General features: G+C 47.0%; 1 protein-coding gene across 2 annotated transcripts in view; it reads left to right on the top strand.

Annotated features, from left to right (window-relative positions):
- The window catches only part of FAXDC2 (fatty acid hydroxylase domain containing 2), a 31,162-nt gene extending 13,724 nt beyond the window's left edge, over positions 1 to 17,438 (top strand). For both annotated transcript variants that reach the window (XM_025389336.1, XM_025389337.1), the window contains 7 exons: positions 669 to 760; positions 879 to 982; positions 4,385 to 4,506; positions 12,339 to 12,544; positions 13,357 to 13,462; positions 14,502 to 14,668; positions 15,461 to 17,438. In XM_025389336.1, the coding sequence (XP_025245121.1) occupies positions 669 to 760; positions 879 to 982; positions 4,385 to 4,506; positions 12,339 to 12,544; positions 13,357 to 13,462; positions 14,502 to 14,668; positions 15,461 to 15,617 (954 nt within the window). In that variant the 3' untranslated portion in view covers positions 15,618 to 17,438. The remainder of the gene's footprint in view (positions 1 to 668; positions 761 to 878; positions 983 to 4,384; positions 4,507 to 12,338; positions 12,545 to 13,356; positions 13,463 to 14,501; positions 14,669 to 15,460) is intronic.
- The last annotated feature ends 668 nt before the right edge of the window (positions 17,439 to 18,106 follow it).

Here is an 18,106-nt window from a genome sequence, read left to right as displayed (position 1 = left end):
CACTCCAGCCTGGGTGACAGAGCAACACTCTGCCTCAAAAAAAAAGTCAGAAAAGGTGTACAATTCACTCTTTTCTCCCAAAGCAAGAGGAGGGTAGGAATGGAAAAAATAGGCCTGGCCTATGGACACAGTGAAGCCCATATGACTGGGAAAGGATTTCCTCATCATGGTTTTGGCAGATGCTGCTATGATATCGCAACCTTGCCTGCCCATTGGAATTGTCTGGGGAACCCAGGTCCCACCCCTAGGGACTCTTATGTAATTGGATTGGAGGGGACCCTGGGTATTGGGACTTTTTTAAGCTCCCAGGTGATTCCAATGTGCAGATAATGGGTAGCTCTATTTGCCAAGAGGACTGGTGATGAAATCCTATGGCTGAACAGGTTTGCCTGTCCTCTGACTGACAGAATTGCCTGCTAGTTTCTCTGGAGTCAGGCTAATTCCCTTCCCTCCCCCAACTTGAACTCTAATTTTCATAAACACACCCATGTACAGCCTGAGAGCTCCTGATAAGGAAGAGGCTCCCACAGAAGCTGGGAAAAGGTCAGATGTGCCTTCCTGGTTTGTTGAGATCCTGATCCTACAGCATTCCTGCTGTGCCTCAGCAGTGAGCTGGGTATAAAGGCAGGAGGCTTGCTGGGGTTTGACATTTCCTTGCCCTCCTCCAGGAGGGACACATCTGGGGCTCTATGAGGAGGACAGCTTTCATCCTGGGCTCTGGACTTCTCTCATTTGTGGCCTTCTGGAACTCAGTGACATGGTAAGTTGGCTCCACCCAGCTAGGGTGCAGTGTGGTGGTGGTTGGGGGTAGATCATAGGGGAAGGAGCTGTCCACCCACTAGTCTTCACCCAGAAACCTGAATGGTTTTTCTTCCAAGGCATCTTCAGAGATTTTGGGGTGCTTCTGGCTACTTTTGGCAAGCCCAGTGGGAGAGGCTGCTGACTACATTTGAAGGGAAGGAGTGGATCCTCTTCTTTATAGGTGAGGTTCCCAGACCACCAGCACCTAGCATGTAGGTGCGTGATTATAACTTAATTCTTTTTCTATTGTTTTGTTCTCTACTTTGGGAATTTTCAGTTTATTATTCCAAGGGATGAGGACTTGAAGTTCAAAAAAGTGGTAGTCCCAAAGAATACTAAACTTGTGGGCAGTCTGGAAACAGGATGTCTAAAAAAAGAAGCTGAGAAGTTGAGACTCCTCCCAAAATATAGAAAAATGAGAAATATTTTATGTAAAAATGAATGTACGTTTAGAGCAATAATCCTGTTTCTACATGTAATTCCACAAGCACAGAGGGCTGCCCTGTCTTGTCTGAGACTATGTACCCTGCACTTGGTACAGTCAGTGCTTGACAGCAAGTGGCCAGTCAATAAATATTTACTGACAGCTTAAATGGCTCCAAACAAGCCTAAGTAAATAAATGGAAGGAAAAGCCATGCAAACATAGATATTTATAATAGCATTATCTATAATAGTGATTGTCCTCAATCATACATTCACTCAAATCATAATTATACACAATTTAATATATATTATATGTAATATACATTTATTTATATTATTAATATGATATATAATGTTACTATGTGCTAAACTTGTTTGGAAGATATAGAAATATTTAAGATGGGAGGCCAGGCACAGTGGCTGACGCCTGTAATCCTAGCACTTTGGGAGGCTGAGGCAGGTGGATCACGAGGTTAGGAGTTCGAGACCAGCCTGACCAACACAGTGAAAGCCCATTTCTACTAAAAATACAAAAAATTTAGCTGGGCGTGGTGGCAGACTCCTGTAATCCCAGCTATTTGGGAGGCTAAGGCAGGGAGAATCGCTTGAACTTGTGAGGGGGGTTGCAGTAAGCCAAGATTGCACCACTGCACTCCAGCCAGGCGACAGTGTGAGGCTTCATCTCGAAAAAAAAAAAACAAAAAAGAAAGAAGTATTTAAGATGGGGCTGGGCACAGTGGCTCACGCCTGTAATCCCAACACTTTGGGAGGCCGAGGCAGGCGGATCACTTGAAGTCAGGGGTTCAAGACCAGCCTGGCCAATATGGCAAAACCCCTTTTTCACTAAACACACACACACAAATTAGCTGGGCGTGATGGTATGTGCCTATAATCTCAGCTACTCGGGAGGCTGAGGCATGAGAATTGCTGATGAACCCGGGAGGCAGAGGTTACAGTCAGCCTATATGGTGCCACCACACTCCAGCCTGTGCAATAGAGCAAGACTCTGTCTCAAAAAAAAAAAAAAAAAATTAAGATGGGCCAAGATTAGTGGCTCACACCTGTAATCCCAGCACTTTGGGAGGCCGAGGCAGGCAGATCACTTGAGGCCAGAAGTTCAAGACCAGCCTGGCCAACATGGTGAAACCTGTCTCTACTAAAAATACAAAAAATGAACCAGGCATGGTAGCGCATGCCTGTAATCCCAGCTACTCGGGAGGCTGAGGCACAAAAATCGCTTGAACTCAGGAGGCAGAGGTTGCAGAGAGCTGAGATAGCGCCACTGCACTCCAGCCTGGGTGACAGAGCAAGACTCTGTCTCAAAAAACAACACAAAAAGAAATAGTTAAATGAAATGTTTCCCTCCTCCATTAAAAAATGATGTCACAGTCTAGAAGGGAAGATAAAAAGTGTCAGTTGCCACAAAGCAAAATGCCCCTGAGGATTGTTTTCAACTAGAAGGATAAATCTGACAATGGGTTGAACATTAAATATGACAGATTTAATGGGATCTTCAGCAGTCATTGAACATGCAGATTACCTATGTATATGGGGAAAGTGGTAGAAAAACTTTATTAGCTTGAAGCTGCAATCTAAAAAAAAAACCCCAAATATTGTATATACTTTAGGTACAATCCTGTGAAAATTACCTATTACCTAGGTGATAAGCCAATATGAGAGGGAGAAAATGTTTCCAATTTTAAATGTTAGAGCTAGAAGAAGCTCAAGATCATCTTATGGTGTGCTTTTCATCTGTATTCCTCAGGCAGCCTTTGGAGTTCCAAGTAGGTAGACTCCTTGGCTGGCCCACTGGGTAACCACCAACCTTTTTTTTCCAAAGTAAAAATAGTTTATTTTTTCTGGGTATAAAATATGTGCTCATTGTTAAAAATAAAAATTAGGCAATTCAAATAAGCATAGAAAGTGTGAAAATCACCCTCTCTCTTATCTTCAAGAAATAACCACTGTTTATATATTAGTGTACATCTTTTATATATTGGGTATATAGTTGTACTTATGAGATACCAACTATTTTTAAATCTTTTTTTCATTGAATAGATTGTAGGTATCTTTCCATGCCTATTAATGTAGACTTACTTAATACTCTAAGCTTCCCATTCTATTCCATTATATGGAAATACTCTAATCTATTTAGTCCATTCCCTACTAATGGGTATTTAGGCTGCTTTAAATTTTTTTTTTTTTAATGCTGTGACGGACATTTATGCATACGAATAGATGTGTCTCCTTTTCTTCTTTCTCCCTTTCTGTCTTAGCTTTCTGACTCTCTCACTGTATTACTTCAGATACTGCCAAATTGCCCTCTAGAAAGTTTGTACCAATCCTACTCCCCTACAGTGCCGGCAAGTATTTTCCAAGCCCCAGCTGCCACAGATACTTCCGTTGATGGAGCATGAAGGGTGCTGGCAGAGGCGCACAGACACAGAATTAAGCAAAGCCTAGTCCTAGCTGGGCATGGTGGCAGGTGCCGATAGTCCCAGCTATTCAGGAGGCTGAAGCAAGAGGATCACTTGAGCTTGGCAGGCCGAGGCTACAGTGAGCCATGATAACACAACTGCACTTCCATCTTGGGTGACAGAGCGAGGCTTTGTCTCAAAAAAAAAAAAGAAAGAAAGAAAGATGAGTTTTCCATGTGGGGAGATACTGACTAGATGACACCTGAGGTTCTGCTGGTCAGTTAGTAGGATGACAGGGATTACGTTTCCTGACTGACTCCTAGCCCAGGGCTCACTGTGACCCATACCATACAGAGTACTTCCTTTGCTTCTCCTTCCTTGGCAATTCATAAAGTGTTCAGTGGGTGCAGACTCCCAAATGTCAACCTGAATTAATTTCTATTTTAGAGTGTATTATATATCTTAACATACTTTCATATGTATTTACATGAAAACCACCAACCACTTTGAAGGTTGTTGTCCTCATTTTACAGCTAAGAAAATGAATGGAGACACTCCTTAAGTGGACTGTCCCAGTTCCTACCCAAGACTACAGGTAACCCCTTGGTCCCAAGCCCTAAGACCTCCCTGGCAAAGAAATGTCTAGGACGAAGCCTCAGTCACCATAAAAAAGTGTGTTCCGTTAGTCTATGTGCTGCGAGAACCCAAAGTCGCCCTGACTGTTTCTGCTTCCCAATCTCAGGTGCCATCCAAGTACCTTGTCTGTTCTTCTGGAGCTTCAATGGGCTTCTACTGGTGGTTGACACAACAGGAAAACCTAACTTCATCTCTCGCTACCGAATTCAGGTCGGCAAGAATGAACCTGTAAGTATTATTGCAACTTCTCCTGGTCAAAGCACAGGAAGCAAGAGCTAAAGCTACACTCAGAATTTTCACCACTGGCCCAGGAGAGACCTGGCCAGTGTGAGCCAAGTTATTAGCAACAAGGCTCCCCCAGTTTAGAAGGTTAAAGAGAGGAAATAATTTGCCCACAATCTCAGAGTCACTCAGCTAGTAGCCAGTCAAGACCAATGTTCTGGTCTCCTGATTCCTGGCCCAGGCTCTGGACCTGCTTGTGGTGCCCCATGGGACTGTGGTCAGCCTGGCACTGAGAAGGCAGGCAACTCCACTTTACCCATAGGAATGGAGACAGCAATGGCTGGATGCTAGAATATGGGTAACAGCTGTTGTTGTGAGAGAGGGAGACAGCTGCAAAAACAAAGGATAAACCCACTATAATAGGTGGATAGTATGGATTCTGAATGTATGGGCAGTGGCTGTCTTTTAAACAAGTCCTCCTTCCTCAATTCGACCAATAATGCAAGGCACCAGGGCAAATCCATAAGTGAGGCCCAGACCCTGCTTACAAGGCACTCCGACTTGCACAGTGCCAGGAAGTGGGTCCCACTGTTCCCTGAGTCTGGCTCGCCTTTTCTTACACAATAAGGAAGAATTTGATTCTGAAACTCAGGTTCTTTTCCCAGCTCCACCCAAACCACATCCTGGCTTCTTTCCCAGACAAGACAATCATCTTTTAGTAATCTGCCCAGGTGTCTGGGTGAACCACCTCAGCTCTCAGGTCCTTCTGCCCCAGCCCAGTACTCCAGAAAGGCAAACAGTGCTCTTGACCCACTCCTTTGAAATGGGCCCCTTCCTGAACTGGAGCTGTTGGCCTGGCTTACCATCCCCCTCGCTTGGGACAACAGCTGCCAGCCAGGCTCGGGGGCTTCCTCCAGGCCCAGCTTGGCAGGACATGAATCAGAGCCTAAAGTGTCAAACCCTGTGCTTGGTCCTCGAGAACCCTTCATCTGTCAACCATGGCTGTTGTAGCACCATTGACTAATGCTCACATCTTCAACTGAGGCCAAGAACCTTCACTATTCAGATGAGGAAACAGGTGTTACATGGGTAAACTACGATTCAAACTCAGGCTTTTTGACTTCAGGGCTCACATTCTTAATCGGCTCTCCAGAATATTACCTGCCGCCTGTACAACCTTATAGTCTACACAATGACTACAGAGCTACATTGGAAGATCTCATTGCATTCTGCAGAAGCTGAGGTTCAGAAATGTCCAGTGACTAGTTCAAGATCAGATTGCTACTAGGAAACAGAGCCAGAGCTCATCCCATCTGACACCAAGTCCAGTGCTTCTGTACCATGTGCACCCTCAGGTGGGCACAGAAGTAGGAAAGAAACTCACGAGGCCATTTAATCTTTGGCTTTTTCCATGAAGGACTGGCCCCTGAACTAAGACATCAGAAACAGATCCTCAAGTGGGAGCTGAATGCTACCTGGTGTTCCTATGATCCATCCCTGCTCTGTTTGCTCGCCCACTGCCTGAATGGCTACTTCACACCTCTCTAACACCTCCTCCCCTAACCGCTGGCAGAGGGAAGGCCTTGCTTCCCATTTCACTAAGAAAATTTAAGGCTGGGCGTGGTGGTTCATGCCTGTAATCCCAGCACTTTGGGAGACCAAGGTGGGCAAATCACTTGAGCTCTGGAGTTCAAGAATAGCCTGGGAAACATGGCAAAATCCTGCCTCTGCTAAAAATACAAAAATTAGCTGGGCGTGGTGGCACATGCCTGGAGGAGACATCGCTTGAACCTGGGAGGCACAGGTTGCAGTGAGCCGAGATTGCACCACTGCACTCCAGCCTGAGTGACAGAGCAAGACTCTGTCTCAAAAAAAAAAAAAAAAGGCCGGGCGTGGTGGCTCAAGCCTGTAATCCCAGCACTTTGGGAGGCCGAGACGGGCGGATCACGAGGTCAGGAGATCGAGACCATCCTGGTTAATATGGTGAAACCCCGTCTCTACTAAAAAGTACAAAAAACTAGCCGGGCGAGGTGGCAGGCGCCTGTAGTCCCAGCTACTCGGGAGGCTGAGGCAGGAGAATGGCGTGAACCCAGGAGGCGGAGCTTGTAGTGAGCTGAGATCCGGCCACTGCACTCCAGCCTGGGCGACAGAGCGAAACTCCGTCTCAAAAAAAAAAAAAAAAAAAAAAAAAAAAGAAAGAAAAGAAAAAGAAAAAGAAAATTTAAGCAGGCTGGGGCACAGTGGCTCAGGCTTGTGATCTCAGCACTTTGGGAGGCAGAGACAGGAGGATTGCTTGATGCCAGGAGTTCAAGACCAGCCTGGGCAACATAGTGAGATCCCTGTCTCTACAAAAAAAATTTTATTTTAATTAGCCAGGCACAGTGGTGTGTGTCTGTAGTCTCGGCTAGTCAGGAGGCCGAGGCAGGAGGATCACTTGAACCTAGGAGTTCAAGGCTGAAGTGAGCCATGATTGTGCCACTGCACTCCAGCCTTGGAGACAGAGGGAGACACTGTCTCTAGGAAAAAAAAAAAAAAAACCAAAGCAAGTAGAAGACTTTTATAGATGCACACCACATTGGCCAATGATCAGCACCTGCACCCACATGCTCTGCCTGCCCACCTCATACCACAGGTGAACTCTCCTTGCTCCTGTCTGTGGGTGATTCCTCCCCTATCCGTGTACTACATCCAGGAAATGGCTGCAGTAATTCTCTTTTTGCTTTCTTGTATCTTCTTTTCTTTCTCTTTCTCTCATTATTCCTCTCTAGATTATTACAAACATGCAGTAATTTTTTTCCATCTTAAAAAAAAAAAAAACCCACCAAGTGTGGCTGCTCACTACTGTAATTCCAGACTTTGGGAGGCTGAGCCAGAATTGCTTGAGCCCAAGAGTTAGAGATCAGCCTGGGTAACAGAGTGAGATCCTGACTCAAAAAGAAAAATAAATAATAAAACAGGCCAGGTGTGGTGGCTCACACCTGTAATCCCAGACTTTGGGAGTCTGAGGCAGGAGAATCACTTGCGCCCAGGAGTTCGAGACCAGCCCAAGCGACAGAACGAGATCCCATCTCCACAAAAAAAATTTTAACTAGGCAAGCGAGGTGGAATGTGCCTGTAGTCCCAGCTACTTGGGAAGCTGAGGCGGGAAGACTGCTTGAGCCCAGGAGGTTGAGGTTACAGTGAGCTATGATCATACCACTACACTCTAACCTGGGTGACAGAGCAAGACACTGACTCGAAAAGAAGAAAAAAAACAGGCCAGGTGGAGTGGTTCACACCTGTAATCCTACCACTTTGTAAGGCTGAGGCAGGAGGAATGCCTAAGCTCAGGCGTTTGAGACCAGTCTGGGCAACATGACGAAACACCCCACCCAACAATGTCTCTACAAAAAATACAAAAATTAGCTGGGTGTGACGGTGCACACCTGTAGTCCTAGCTACTTGGGAGGCTGAGGTGGGAGGATTGCTTGAGCGTAGGAGGTTGAGGCTGCAGTGAGCTGTAGTTAGGTATAATGGCCTCACCTAATATGTCCTCTCACAACAGGCTGGCAAGACCTGGCCTTGCGATGGGATGGAAGTAAACAAAGAGTGCACTCCAGCCTGGGTGACAGAGTGAGACCCTGTCTCACAAAAAACAGACACACACACACACACACACACGAACACACAAACCAAAGCAACAGAAAAAACAACCCTTAACTAGCAAAGTTCTTTAAAAGAGTTATCTATATAGCTTCCAGTTCCTCTCTGTCCACTCTTATTTGGGTTTTGTTGTTTGTTTTTTTTGAGATAGTCTCCCTCTGTCACCCAGGCTGGAATGCAGTGGCACCGCAGTCTTGGCTCACTGTAAACTCTACTTCCTGGGTTCAAGCAATTCTTCTGCCTCAGCCTTCCAAGTAGCTGGGATTACAGGCATGTACCACCACGCCTGGGTAATTTTTGTATTTTCAGTAGAGATGGGGTTTCACCATGTTCGCCAGGCTGGTCTCGAACTCCTGACCTTAGGTGATCCACTAGCCTCAGACTCCCAAAGTGCTGGGATAAAAGGCATGAGCCACCACGCCTGGCCATCTGTCTACTCTTTTCCCCAACATTTTGTAATTATGAAAAACGTTAAAAATACATACAGAAAGTTGAAAAATAATGTAAGAATTATGCATTTACATATCACTTAGATTCACCAATTTTAAACATTTTATTTTTGCTTTATATAGAAAAATATAAATATATATGCATCTATACATTTTTCCTATTTGAAAGTAAGTTTGAGACATCATAAAACTTGACCCCTAAATCCTTCAGCCTGCATCTCTCCTAATCACAAAAGTATTGTCTCATTTTCTTTACAAACCTCCAAATCAGGTGTCACACCTAGAAAAAGGCTCTAGCAACATTTCTTTTGGCAAGTTCGCCAGTGATATGGTTTCATTAGAGCAGCAGAGACATTTCCACAGCTGCTGACTCCCTCAGCCTTGAAATATTTTTTTCACGTGGCTTCCAGGACAACGTGCTTTCTAGGTACCCCTTTAATTTTTTTTTTTTTTTAAGAGACAGTCTCGCTCTGTTGCCCAGGCGGAGTACAATGGCACGATCTTGGCTCACTGCAACCTCTGTCTCCCGGGTTCAAGCAATTCTCCTGCCTCAGCCTCCCAAGTAGCTGGGATTACAGGCACCTGCCACCATGCCCAGCTAATTTTTTGTATTTTTAGTAGAGACAGGGTTTCACCAAGTTCCCCAGGCTGGTCTTGAACTCCTGACCTCAGCTGATCCATCCACCTTGGCCTCACAAACTGCTGGGATTACAGGCATGAGCCACCACACCCGGCTCCCCGTCACATCTGATTGTTCACTTCTTCACTGTCGCTTTCCTGATTCCTTCTCTTCTCTCCAACCTCTTTGTGTTGAATGTTCCATGGGTTCTGGCCTTGGTCCTCTTCTCTGTATTCATTCTCCCAGTTATCTCTTCAGTGCCATGACTTTAAATACCATCCATGGGCCAAGAGCTCACACATTTATCTCTCTAGCCCAGAACTCTCTACTGAATTCCAAGCTGAAATATCCAACTCCCTCCTTGACATCTCCACATGGATACTAATAGAAATTGCCAGTTCATGATGTCCAAAAGAACATTTCTGATTGTTCTGCCAAAGCCTTTACTTACTACCCATAGCTTCCCCAATCTGAGTGGACAGCGATTCCAATCCTCTAGTTGCTCAGGCCAAAAACTTTGGAGTCATTCTTGACTACTCTCTTTCCTTCATACTCCACATCCAATCTATCCGGGAACTCTATTAACTCTATTTCCGAAACAAATTCAGAATCCAATCACTTCTTACCACTTCTCGTCACTTCCATCACTATTACCCTTGTCCAATTCACCATCATCTCTTGTCTATATTACTGCTTTTTTTTTTTTTTTTTGAGATGAAGTCTCACTCTGTCACCCAGGCTGGACTGCAATGGAGCAATCTTGACTCACTGCAATCTCTGCCTGCCGGGTTCAAGCGATTCTCCTGCCTCAGCCTCCTGAGTAGCTGGGATTACAAGCGCATGCTACCATGCCCAGCTAATTTTTGTATTTTTAGTAGAGACAGGGTTTCACCATATTGGTTAGGCTGGTCTCAAACTCCTGACCTCGTGATCTGCCTGCCTCGGCCTCCCAAAGTGCTGGGATTACAAAGTGAGCCACAGTGCCCGGCCTGCCTTTTTTGCCCTTTTTTTTTTTTTTTTTGAGACGAAGTCTTGGTCTGTCACTGAGGCTGGAGTGCAGTGGCACAATCTCAGTGGCTCATTACAACCTACGCCTCCCGGGTTCAAGTGATTCTCCTGCCTCAGCCTCCCAAGTAGCTGGGACTACAAGCACATGCCACCACCCCCAGCTAAATTTTTGTATTTTTAGTAGAGATGAGGTTTCACCGTGTTAGCCAGGATGGTCTCAATTTCCTGACCTCATGATCTGCCCACCTTGGCTTCCCAAAGTGTTGGGATTACAGGCGTAAGCCACAGCCTCTGGCCTTTCCCCCCCCCCCACCCCGCCCCCAAGAGATTGGGTCTCACCCTCTCATGCAGGCTGGAGTGCCTTAAACTCCTGGACTCACATGATCCTTCCACCCCAGCTGCCTGAATAACTGGGACGACAGGTGCACACCACCACACCCAGCTTTTTTTTTTTTTTTTTTTTTTTTTTTTATTTTTTTTTTTTTTGAGACGGAGTCTCGCTCTGCCGCCCAGGCTGGAGTGCAGTGGCCGGATCTCTGCTCACTGCAAGCTCCGCCTCCCGGGTTCACGCCATTCTCCTGCCTCAGCCTTCCGAGTAGCTGGGACTACAGGCGCCCGCCACCGCGCCCGGCTAGTTTTTTGTATTTTTTAGTAGAGACGGGGTTTCACCATGTTAGCCAGGATGGTCTCGATCTCCTGACCTCGTGATCCGCCCGTCTCGGCCTCCCAAAGTGCTGGGATTACAGGCTTGAGCCACCGCGCCCGGCCACACCCAGCTTTTTAAAAAAAATTTGATGGGGTTTCGTTATGTTGCCAAGGCTGCTCTCAAATTCCTGGCCTCAAGTGATCCTCCCACCTCCACCTCCCAAAGTGCTGGGATTACAGGTGTGAACCACCATGCCTAGCCTGATATATATGTTTTTATATTTGTTGTGTTTAGTCTACCTTTCTCACTGGAATATAAATTCCATGGGGGCAGGAATCTTTGTTTTGCTCATTGCTTTATTTTCAACACCCAGAACACTGAGTGCTACATAGTGGGTGCTCAATAAATATCAGTTAAATAAACTAATGAATAGACACATGTGATACCCCACCTCTGGGTCAAGGTTTCCAGAAGGTGTAATGGCCTCACCTAACATGTCCTCTCACAACAGGCTGGCGAGACCTGGTCTCACAATGGGATGGAAGTAAACAAAGAGTGAATTCTGAAATCAGTTAATGCATGCAGTGCCTGGAAAGGCTGGAGGAAGAGGCAGGCCTCAAGCTGGGGACCGTTCTGAGCCCCTGTCTCGCTTTGGGGCAGAAATCCCACCAGCTCACAGAGGGTACTTGGAGAAATCCTTTCTAATCAAACAAGTTCATCAGGATCCAGGAACTTTCTATGGTCACAGGACTGTTCCCTGGAGCCCCAGAGATCTAACAAAAGGAAGGGTCAAAGAGTTGCTGATTCTGGGGGAAAATACTGGATGTAGCATTGAGGCCAAATGGAGTTTGGACACTTGGGGCCAGCTCTGTACAGTGGACCGTGGTGGAAATGTTTGGGCAGGCCCCCATCTTCACAGCGTCACTCTGAAAACCAGGAAGTTGGTCAAGAAGCTGAATAAGCAGCTCCTTGGCTTACCTGCTTCTTTGCTCTGGGCCTACTGCAGTAAGGCTGGACCATGTGAGGAGGCAGATGACCTTGATCTCTGCATCCAATCATGGACAAGGTTCTCTGACAAAGAGGGGCTAAACGGCTGAAATGGGGTGTCACTCAGAAAGTCACAGCCTTCTCCAAGCACCATGGAGGCTACCCAAGTTACCTGTAAATACATGGGGCCTGGCCAGAGAAATGGGGAGGGCAGTGGTGAGAATGTGCAGAACTAGGAAGAAGGCAGGTTCCAGCACAGACTGAAGGCTGCTGAAGTTTCCAAGGACAGGGGTATTACTCACCTGCCTAGCAGCCAGGGCCTTATTCTGCAACGTTTCCAGGCCCGGAGCTGGGTTGCAGTCAGGAGCTACTGGCTGTATCCCAACATCTCTCCCAGAATCCAACCGGAGTGAAGGCCTCCTGTAAGCAGGTCACGGTGGAGCCTACTTCTCACACTCTTGTCCATCTCCTCCCTTCCCTTGGGCAGGTGGATCCTGTGAAACTGCGCCAGTCTATCCGCACAGTTCTTTTCAACCAGTGCATGGTATCTTTCCCCATGGTGGTCTTCCTCTATCCCTTCCTCAAATGGTGGGGAGACCCCTGCCGCCGTGAGCTACCCACCTTCCACTGGTTCCTCCTGGAGCTGGCCATCTTCACGCTGATCGAGGAAGTCTTGTTCTACTATTCACACCGGTGAGCAGTCCCTGCCTGAGGCACAGCTGTCTCCTCACCCTGTCTAGGGCTCACTGATCAACAAGGAAACTGAGGCCAGGTGCAGTGACTTACGCTTGTAATCCTGGCACTTTGGGAGGCTGAGGTGGGTGGATCACTTGAGCCCAGGAGTTTGAGACTAGCCTGGGGAATGTCAGGAGACCCCGTCTCTACAAAAAAAAAATTTTAAAAAATTAGCCAGGCATGGTGGTGTGTACTTGTAGTCCCAGCTACTCGGGAGATTGAGGTGGGAGGATCACATGAGCCCGGGAGGTCAAGGCTGTAGTGAGCTGTGATCACACCATTGCACTCCAGCCTGGGCGACAGAGCAAGACCTTGTCTCAAAGAAAAAAAAATAAAAGGAAACAGGCTTCTGAATTGAGTGTAGGCCAATAAAATACTCCCTGGCCTCAAGTCTCCCATTAAACGGTTAACAGGAAGACTAACAGTTGTCTCATAACTGACAACTTGGGACAAGTGAGGAATGAATGTCCAGAAGAGAAAAGGCCTCTCCGATTGTGTGGGGGCCAGGGCGCTTCCCATCCATTTCCTTATTCAATCCTTTCTGGGCAGCATCCCATTTTATAGCAAATACAACTGGGGTAGAGGGGCAAAGCAACCCACTCCCAAACTATGCAGTATAAGGGCTGGGGTTGAAATTTGAAGCAGGTCTGGGTGTTTTTAACTTTGCTCCATGGATGTAACCCCTAGTTCCTATTTTTGGCTTCTCATGGACTGGTCGGGGAGGGAGAAAGAGGAATCAGCAGGTTATTAACTATTAACTATTTCCCTAGGCTCCTTCACCACCCAACATTCTACAAGAAAATCCACAAGAAACACCATGAGTGGACAGCTCCCATTGGCGTGATCTCTCTCTATGCCCATCCTATAGAGCATGTGGTGAGTAGAGCTCTACTCTCCCCATAGCAAAGGGCAGACGGCCCTAACCACCTTCCTGAAGCTCTTCTGCAGAGAACTTAGACCACACCGGCCCTTTTACTTCCCATTTAAAAACAGCTACCATTTATTGTCAGCCTTCCATATGCCAGGCTATGTTAAGTGCCTAACACAGTTGTCTCATTTAATCATCCCAACAACTTTTTTTTTTTTTCTTTTTGAGACAGGGTCTTGCTCTGTCACCCAGGTTGGAGTGCAATGGTGTGATCATAGCTCACTGCAGCCTCCAACTCCTGGGCGCATGTGATCCTTTAGCTTCAGTCTTCCAAATAGCTGAGACCACAGGTGTATACCACTACATCTGGCTTTTTTTTTTTTTTTTTTTTAGATAGAGTCTCACTGTGTCATCTAGGCTGGAGCGCAATGGCGTGATCTCGGCTCACTGCAACCCCCCGCCTCCTGGGTTCAAGCGATTCTCCTGTCTCAGCCTGCCGAGTAGCTGGGATTACAGGCGTGTGCCACCACACCTGGCTAATTTTTGTATTTTTAGTAGAGACAGGGTTTCACCACATTGGTCAGGCTGGTCTTAAACTCCTGACCTCGTGATCCACCCACCTTGGCCTCTCAAAATTCTGGGATTATAGGAGTGAGCCACCGCACCCGGCCACATCTGGCTAATTTTTAAATTTTTTGTAGAGTCAGGATCCTGCTATTTTGCCCAGGCTGGCTGGAACCTCTGACCTCAAGCAATCCTCCCACCTCTGCCTCCCAAATTGCTGGGATTACAGGCATGAACCACCACACCTGGCTCCTCCAACCTTTTTAATCTTAATTTTGCTAACAAGAAAATTGAGGCTCAAACTGCGTAATTTGTCCCAAGTTACAAAGGTGAATGCCTTCAACAAATCAAAGTCCTGAAATTCTCACCTCCAGATCTGGGTCAATGAAGTTTGCCTCTGGTACCACCTTGGGGCTAAGTGTACATCCAACTAAGTCCCTTCATCTCCCTGGGCCCTGCCTTCAATCATCCCTCCCCTTGCAGGTCTCCAACATGCTACCTGCGATAGTGGGCCCATTAGTAATGGGCTCCCACTTGTCCTCCATCACCATGTGGTTTTCCTTGGCCCTCATCATCACCACCATCTCCCACTGTGGCTACCACCTTCCTTTCCTGCCTTCGCCTGAATTCCACGACTACCACCATCTCAAGTAAGGACCCTCTCCCCACAATGGGTCCCTGGGCAATAACCATCACCCTTCCTCCTTAAGCTTCTGATAGCAGACACTGGTGTCTCAGTTTACACGTGAGTGCTAGTTGGGGAAGAGGTCTGATGGTCGGGAAAATAATAACCACACTGGGATGACCTTACTCTTTTCCTTCTGAAATTGGGTCCTCCTCCAACTGGGGATTTTAAACCTTTATTTGGGCTCTGGGCCCTTTGAATAAGCTCTGGACATTCTCTTTAGAAAAGTACACATATGCATAAAACTCCTGCATGCAATCACAAGGAAGTCATATACTGTCTGAAAGCCCCAGACTTTTTCAAGTGTAGTCTACAGACCTCCTATACCAGAATCACCTGAGATGCTTGTTTAAAATTTAGGCTCTTGGATTCCACTCCAAATATGCTGAACTAAGGTATCTGGGGGAGCAGGGCCTGGACACCTGCATTTTAGTAAGTGTTCCAGGGGATTTTGATGCTGGTGATCTCATGCCCGAAGAAGCCTAGTTCTGCTAGAGATCCTCAGACAGTGGGCATCAGAATCACACAGCAAGCTTTTCAAAGGAAGACTGCAGATACTGCAAATTGCAGGTTTGGAGTGCCCCCCAGAAGGTGCATTTGTAGCAACTCCCCAGCTTATTCTGATGCAGACGGTCAGGATGGTTGTGACAGGTGTGGGGTAGGAGGGCTGAGAAATGTGTGAGGCTGGCACAAATGAAATGGGATCTGCACAGAGGCCTCCAGCATTGGCACTGCAGCACCGTCTTCTTTCTTCTAGGTTCAACCAGTGCTATGGTGTGCTGGGTGTGCTGGACCACCTCCATGGGACTGACATCATGTTCAAGCAGACCAAGGCCTACGAGAGACATGTCCTCCTGCTGGGCTTCACCCCGCTCTCTGAGAGCATCCCAGACTCCCCAAAGAGGATGCAGTGAGAGAGAGCCTAAGTGTCATCCTGGCTGTCCCTCAGCCATGGGATACAGATGCGGCTTCCTGATTGCTCCTAACAATTTGCCTCCTTCGGCCACATCCCAAATGATGGTGCCACCAGGGTAGAGGGAAGGTGGGCTTCCCAGAAAAGCAGGACTAAGGATGAGGCTTCCTCCAAACTACTGCCCTTGATGTCCCTCAATGGGATCAGGAGTTAGCTTAAGAAAAAGGAAAACACAGCTCCCCAGACTGGAGGCTGGTCAGAGGGAGGAGACCCCTGGTCCTCTGCTGTGGAAGGAGAGGGGTTCAGCCCCAGATAACTCCTTTGTGGCCTGGGCAGGATGCAGAAAATGACAAAGCTGAAAGGAGGGGGACTGGAGGCTGCCTGGCTCCAGGGAGAGCTTCTTCTGGGACCAGGGGGTGGGAGGGCCAGGTATTGCTTTACCCCTTCCTGCCCCAAAAGGCTTTCACATACCCTACCTCAGGCGAGGGCCAAGACACCCTGGCAAACCGTTATAGGTCTCAATTCACGGCATACCAGATGCCAGTCGCCACTTCACCCAACACACACACAAACATACACACACCAAACACTGAGGGAGTGGTAAAGGCCCCATTTTAACTCCGGCACACTGCAAACAAAAGGTCTCCCTCTGTGGGGGGGGCGGGTAAATCCAGGAGCTCCTCCCTGGATTAAAAGCAAAGACGTACAGACCAAACTTTAACACCTTTAGCCTTATGTGGAAACCAAAAAGCAACTGCTGAGAAACTGTGAAAATCCCTTTTACCCACAAGGGGAAGGATCAAAATTGCTGCCCTTTGGGGACACCCGAGACCCCTAATTAGCCCATCTGAATGAGGACCAGAGGTTAGAACCCTCTTTCTCCCTGAAGAAAGAGCCTGGAAAAACATGGCGGGGCAAAGGGCAAAATCCTTTCTGCCCCGAATGCTTTACCACTTTCTCAGCAACGTTTATGCAAAACGATTTTTACCAGGAACCTTATCAAAAGCAAAAACCACAGCTGCTTGGGTTGAAGTCCCCATCCTGGCCTCCCCTCAGCTGCCAGACATGGCCAGAAACCCTGTGGTTCCCAAGAACAATTTAAAGATCACTCTTTGATTTGAAAGACCACCATTATCATTTTACTAAATTCTTATATATATTTGCACCTTTTCCAACTTTCAGTTCTCTTAAGAAAAACATCCACTGTAGCTTTATAAAATACCTTATCATCAGATAGGTCCAAGTCTCCAGGCAGGACTATCAAAATGAACTCCTTCTTCCTATCAGCTATAGAACCCCAGAGGACTTGCCCAATAGGCCAGCTAAGCACTTACCAGACAGCATCTCCCTGGCTTTCCAGTCTCGCCTGCCTGTCTCTGGCCTTGGTGGACCTGGCTCCCTCCCTAGGAGGCTTGTGCCCTCAGCTTGAATACAGCTCCTGGTGCATCAAAGCTGTAAGTTCTCAGCTGCTGGCCTGCACCCATCACCTCTTCCTACAAATAAACATTTGGAAAAAAGTCCATCTTCAGTATGCTTAAAGAGAAGGGTAGGAGATAAGGAGAAAGAACAGATATGCTTTTTTTTCCCTTTAAGGCCTTCAGATTTTGAGGTACTGTAAGGGGCCTAGAAAGACAAAAGGCTGTCATTCCCTCTTCCTTTTGGAAGGCAGGTGATCAGTCCTTGGCAGAAGGGCCCAGCCCTGTCCTTTTCTATATCAAACAAAATCCTTGAGGTTGGTATACAAGTTAAGGCTGAAAAAAGGCCTTAAATTCCCAGTAAAGAACGTGAAAGCAAGCATGTAAAATAAACTGGTCTTCATGAATTCCGGTGGATTGTTTTGTTTTTTTTTAGATGGGGGTGTTTACTACCAGACTTCTAATACTTCAGACAAAACATGTGGAAGCTCAGGCTGTAAAATTAAGCTTCCATGAGCATTCCTAATGATGTGTGAAAGTAAGGTTCAATTAATTCATCTTTCTGTTCTCAAAGGACCAGTCTGCATCAGCCCTGGACACTATCTCCCAAACTTTCCTTTGGCCTGTGGAGGTCACTGGTGGTACTGAAGCACCTGCCCACCTCAAGAACAGTGAAAAATAACTCTCTAGAAAAACCATTTTCCCGTCAGGTATGGGAGACAGTTGTCAGATGAACACGTAAAGCCATGCCCGATTTTTAGTTTTGTAATTTACACAGGGAATGGGGGACTCATTGTTCCATCCCTCCCCAGCATCACATCTCAGGGTTCAGGGGCTGACCAGGATTCCGTACAGCCACACGGTGCTGGATCATTCCTCCTTCACCCCGGGGAAAAGTCTGTTCATAGAGGGGTTGTGGCAACCCTCCATAAGGAGCCTCATCAACCTTTTTCTTCTTGGCTGTCTCAACACAATGCAGGCCACAGCCAGGGGATGGAAAACTTGGAAGCTGACAAGTGCACTGAAATCCTGGCATTATGCTGGACTGTTTTGTGGCACTGGCTATGACTGTCAC

This window comes from Theropithecus gelada, chromosome 6 (assembly GCF_003255815.1).
Source record: "Theropithecus gelada isolate Dixy chromosome 6, Tgel_1.0, whole genome shotgun sequence".
NCBI lineage: Eukaryota > Metazoa > Chordata > Mammalia > Primates > Cercopithecidae > Theropithecus > Theropithecus gelada.
This window is presented reverse-complemented; position numbering and strand designations above follow the sequence as displayed.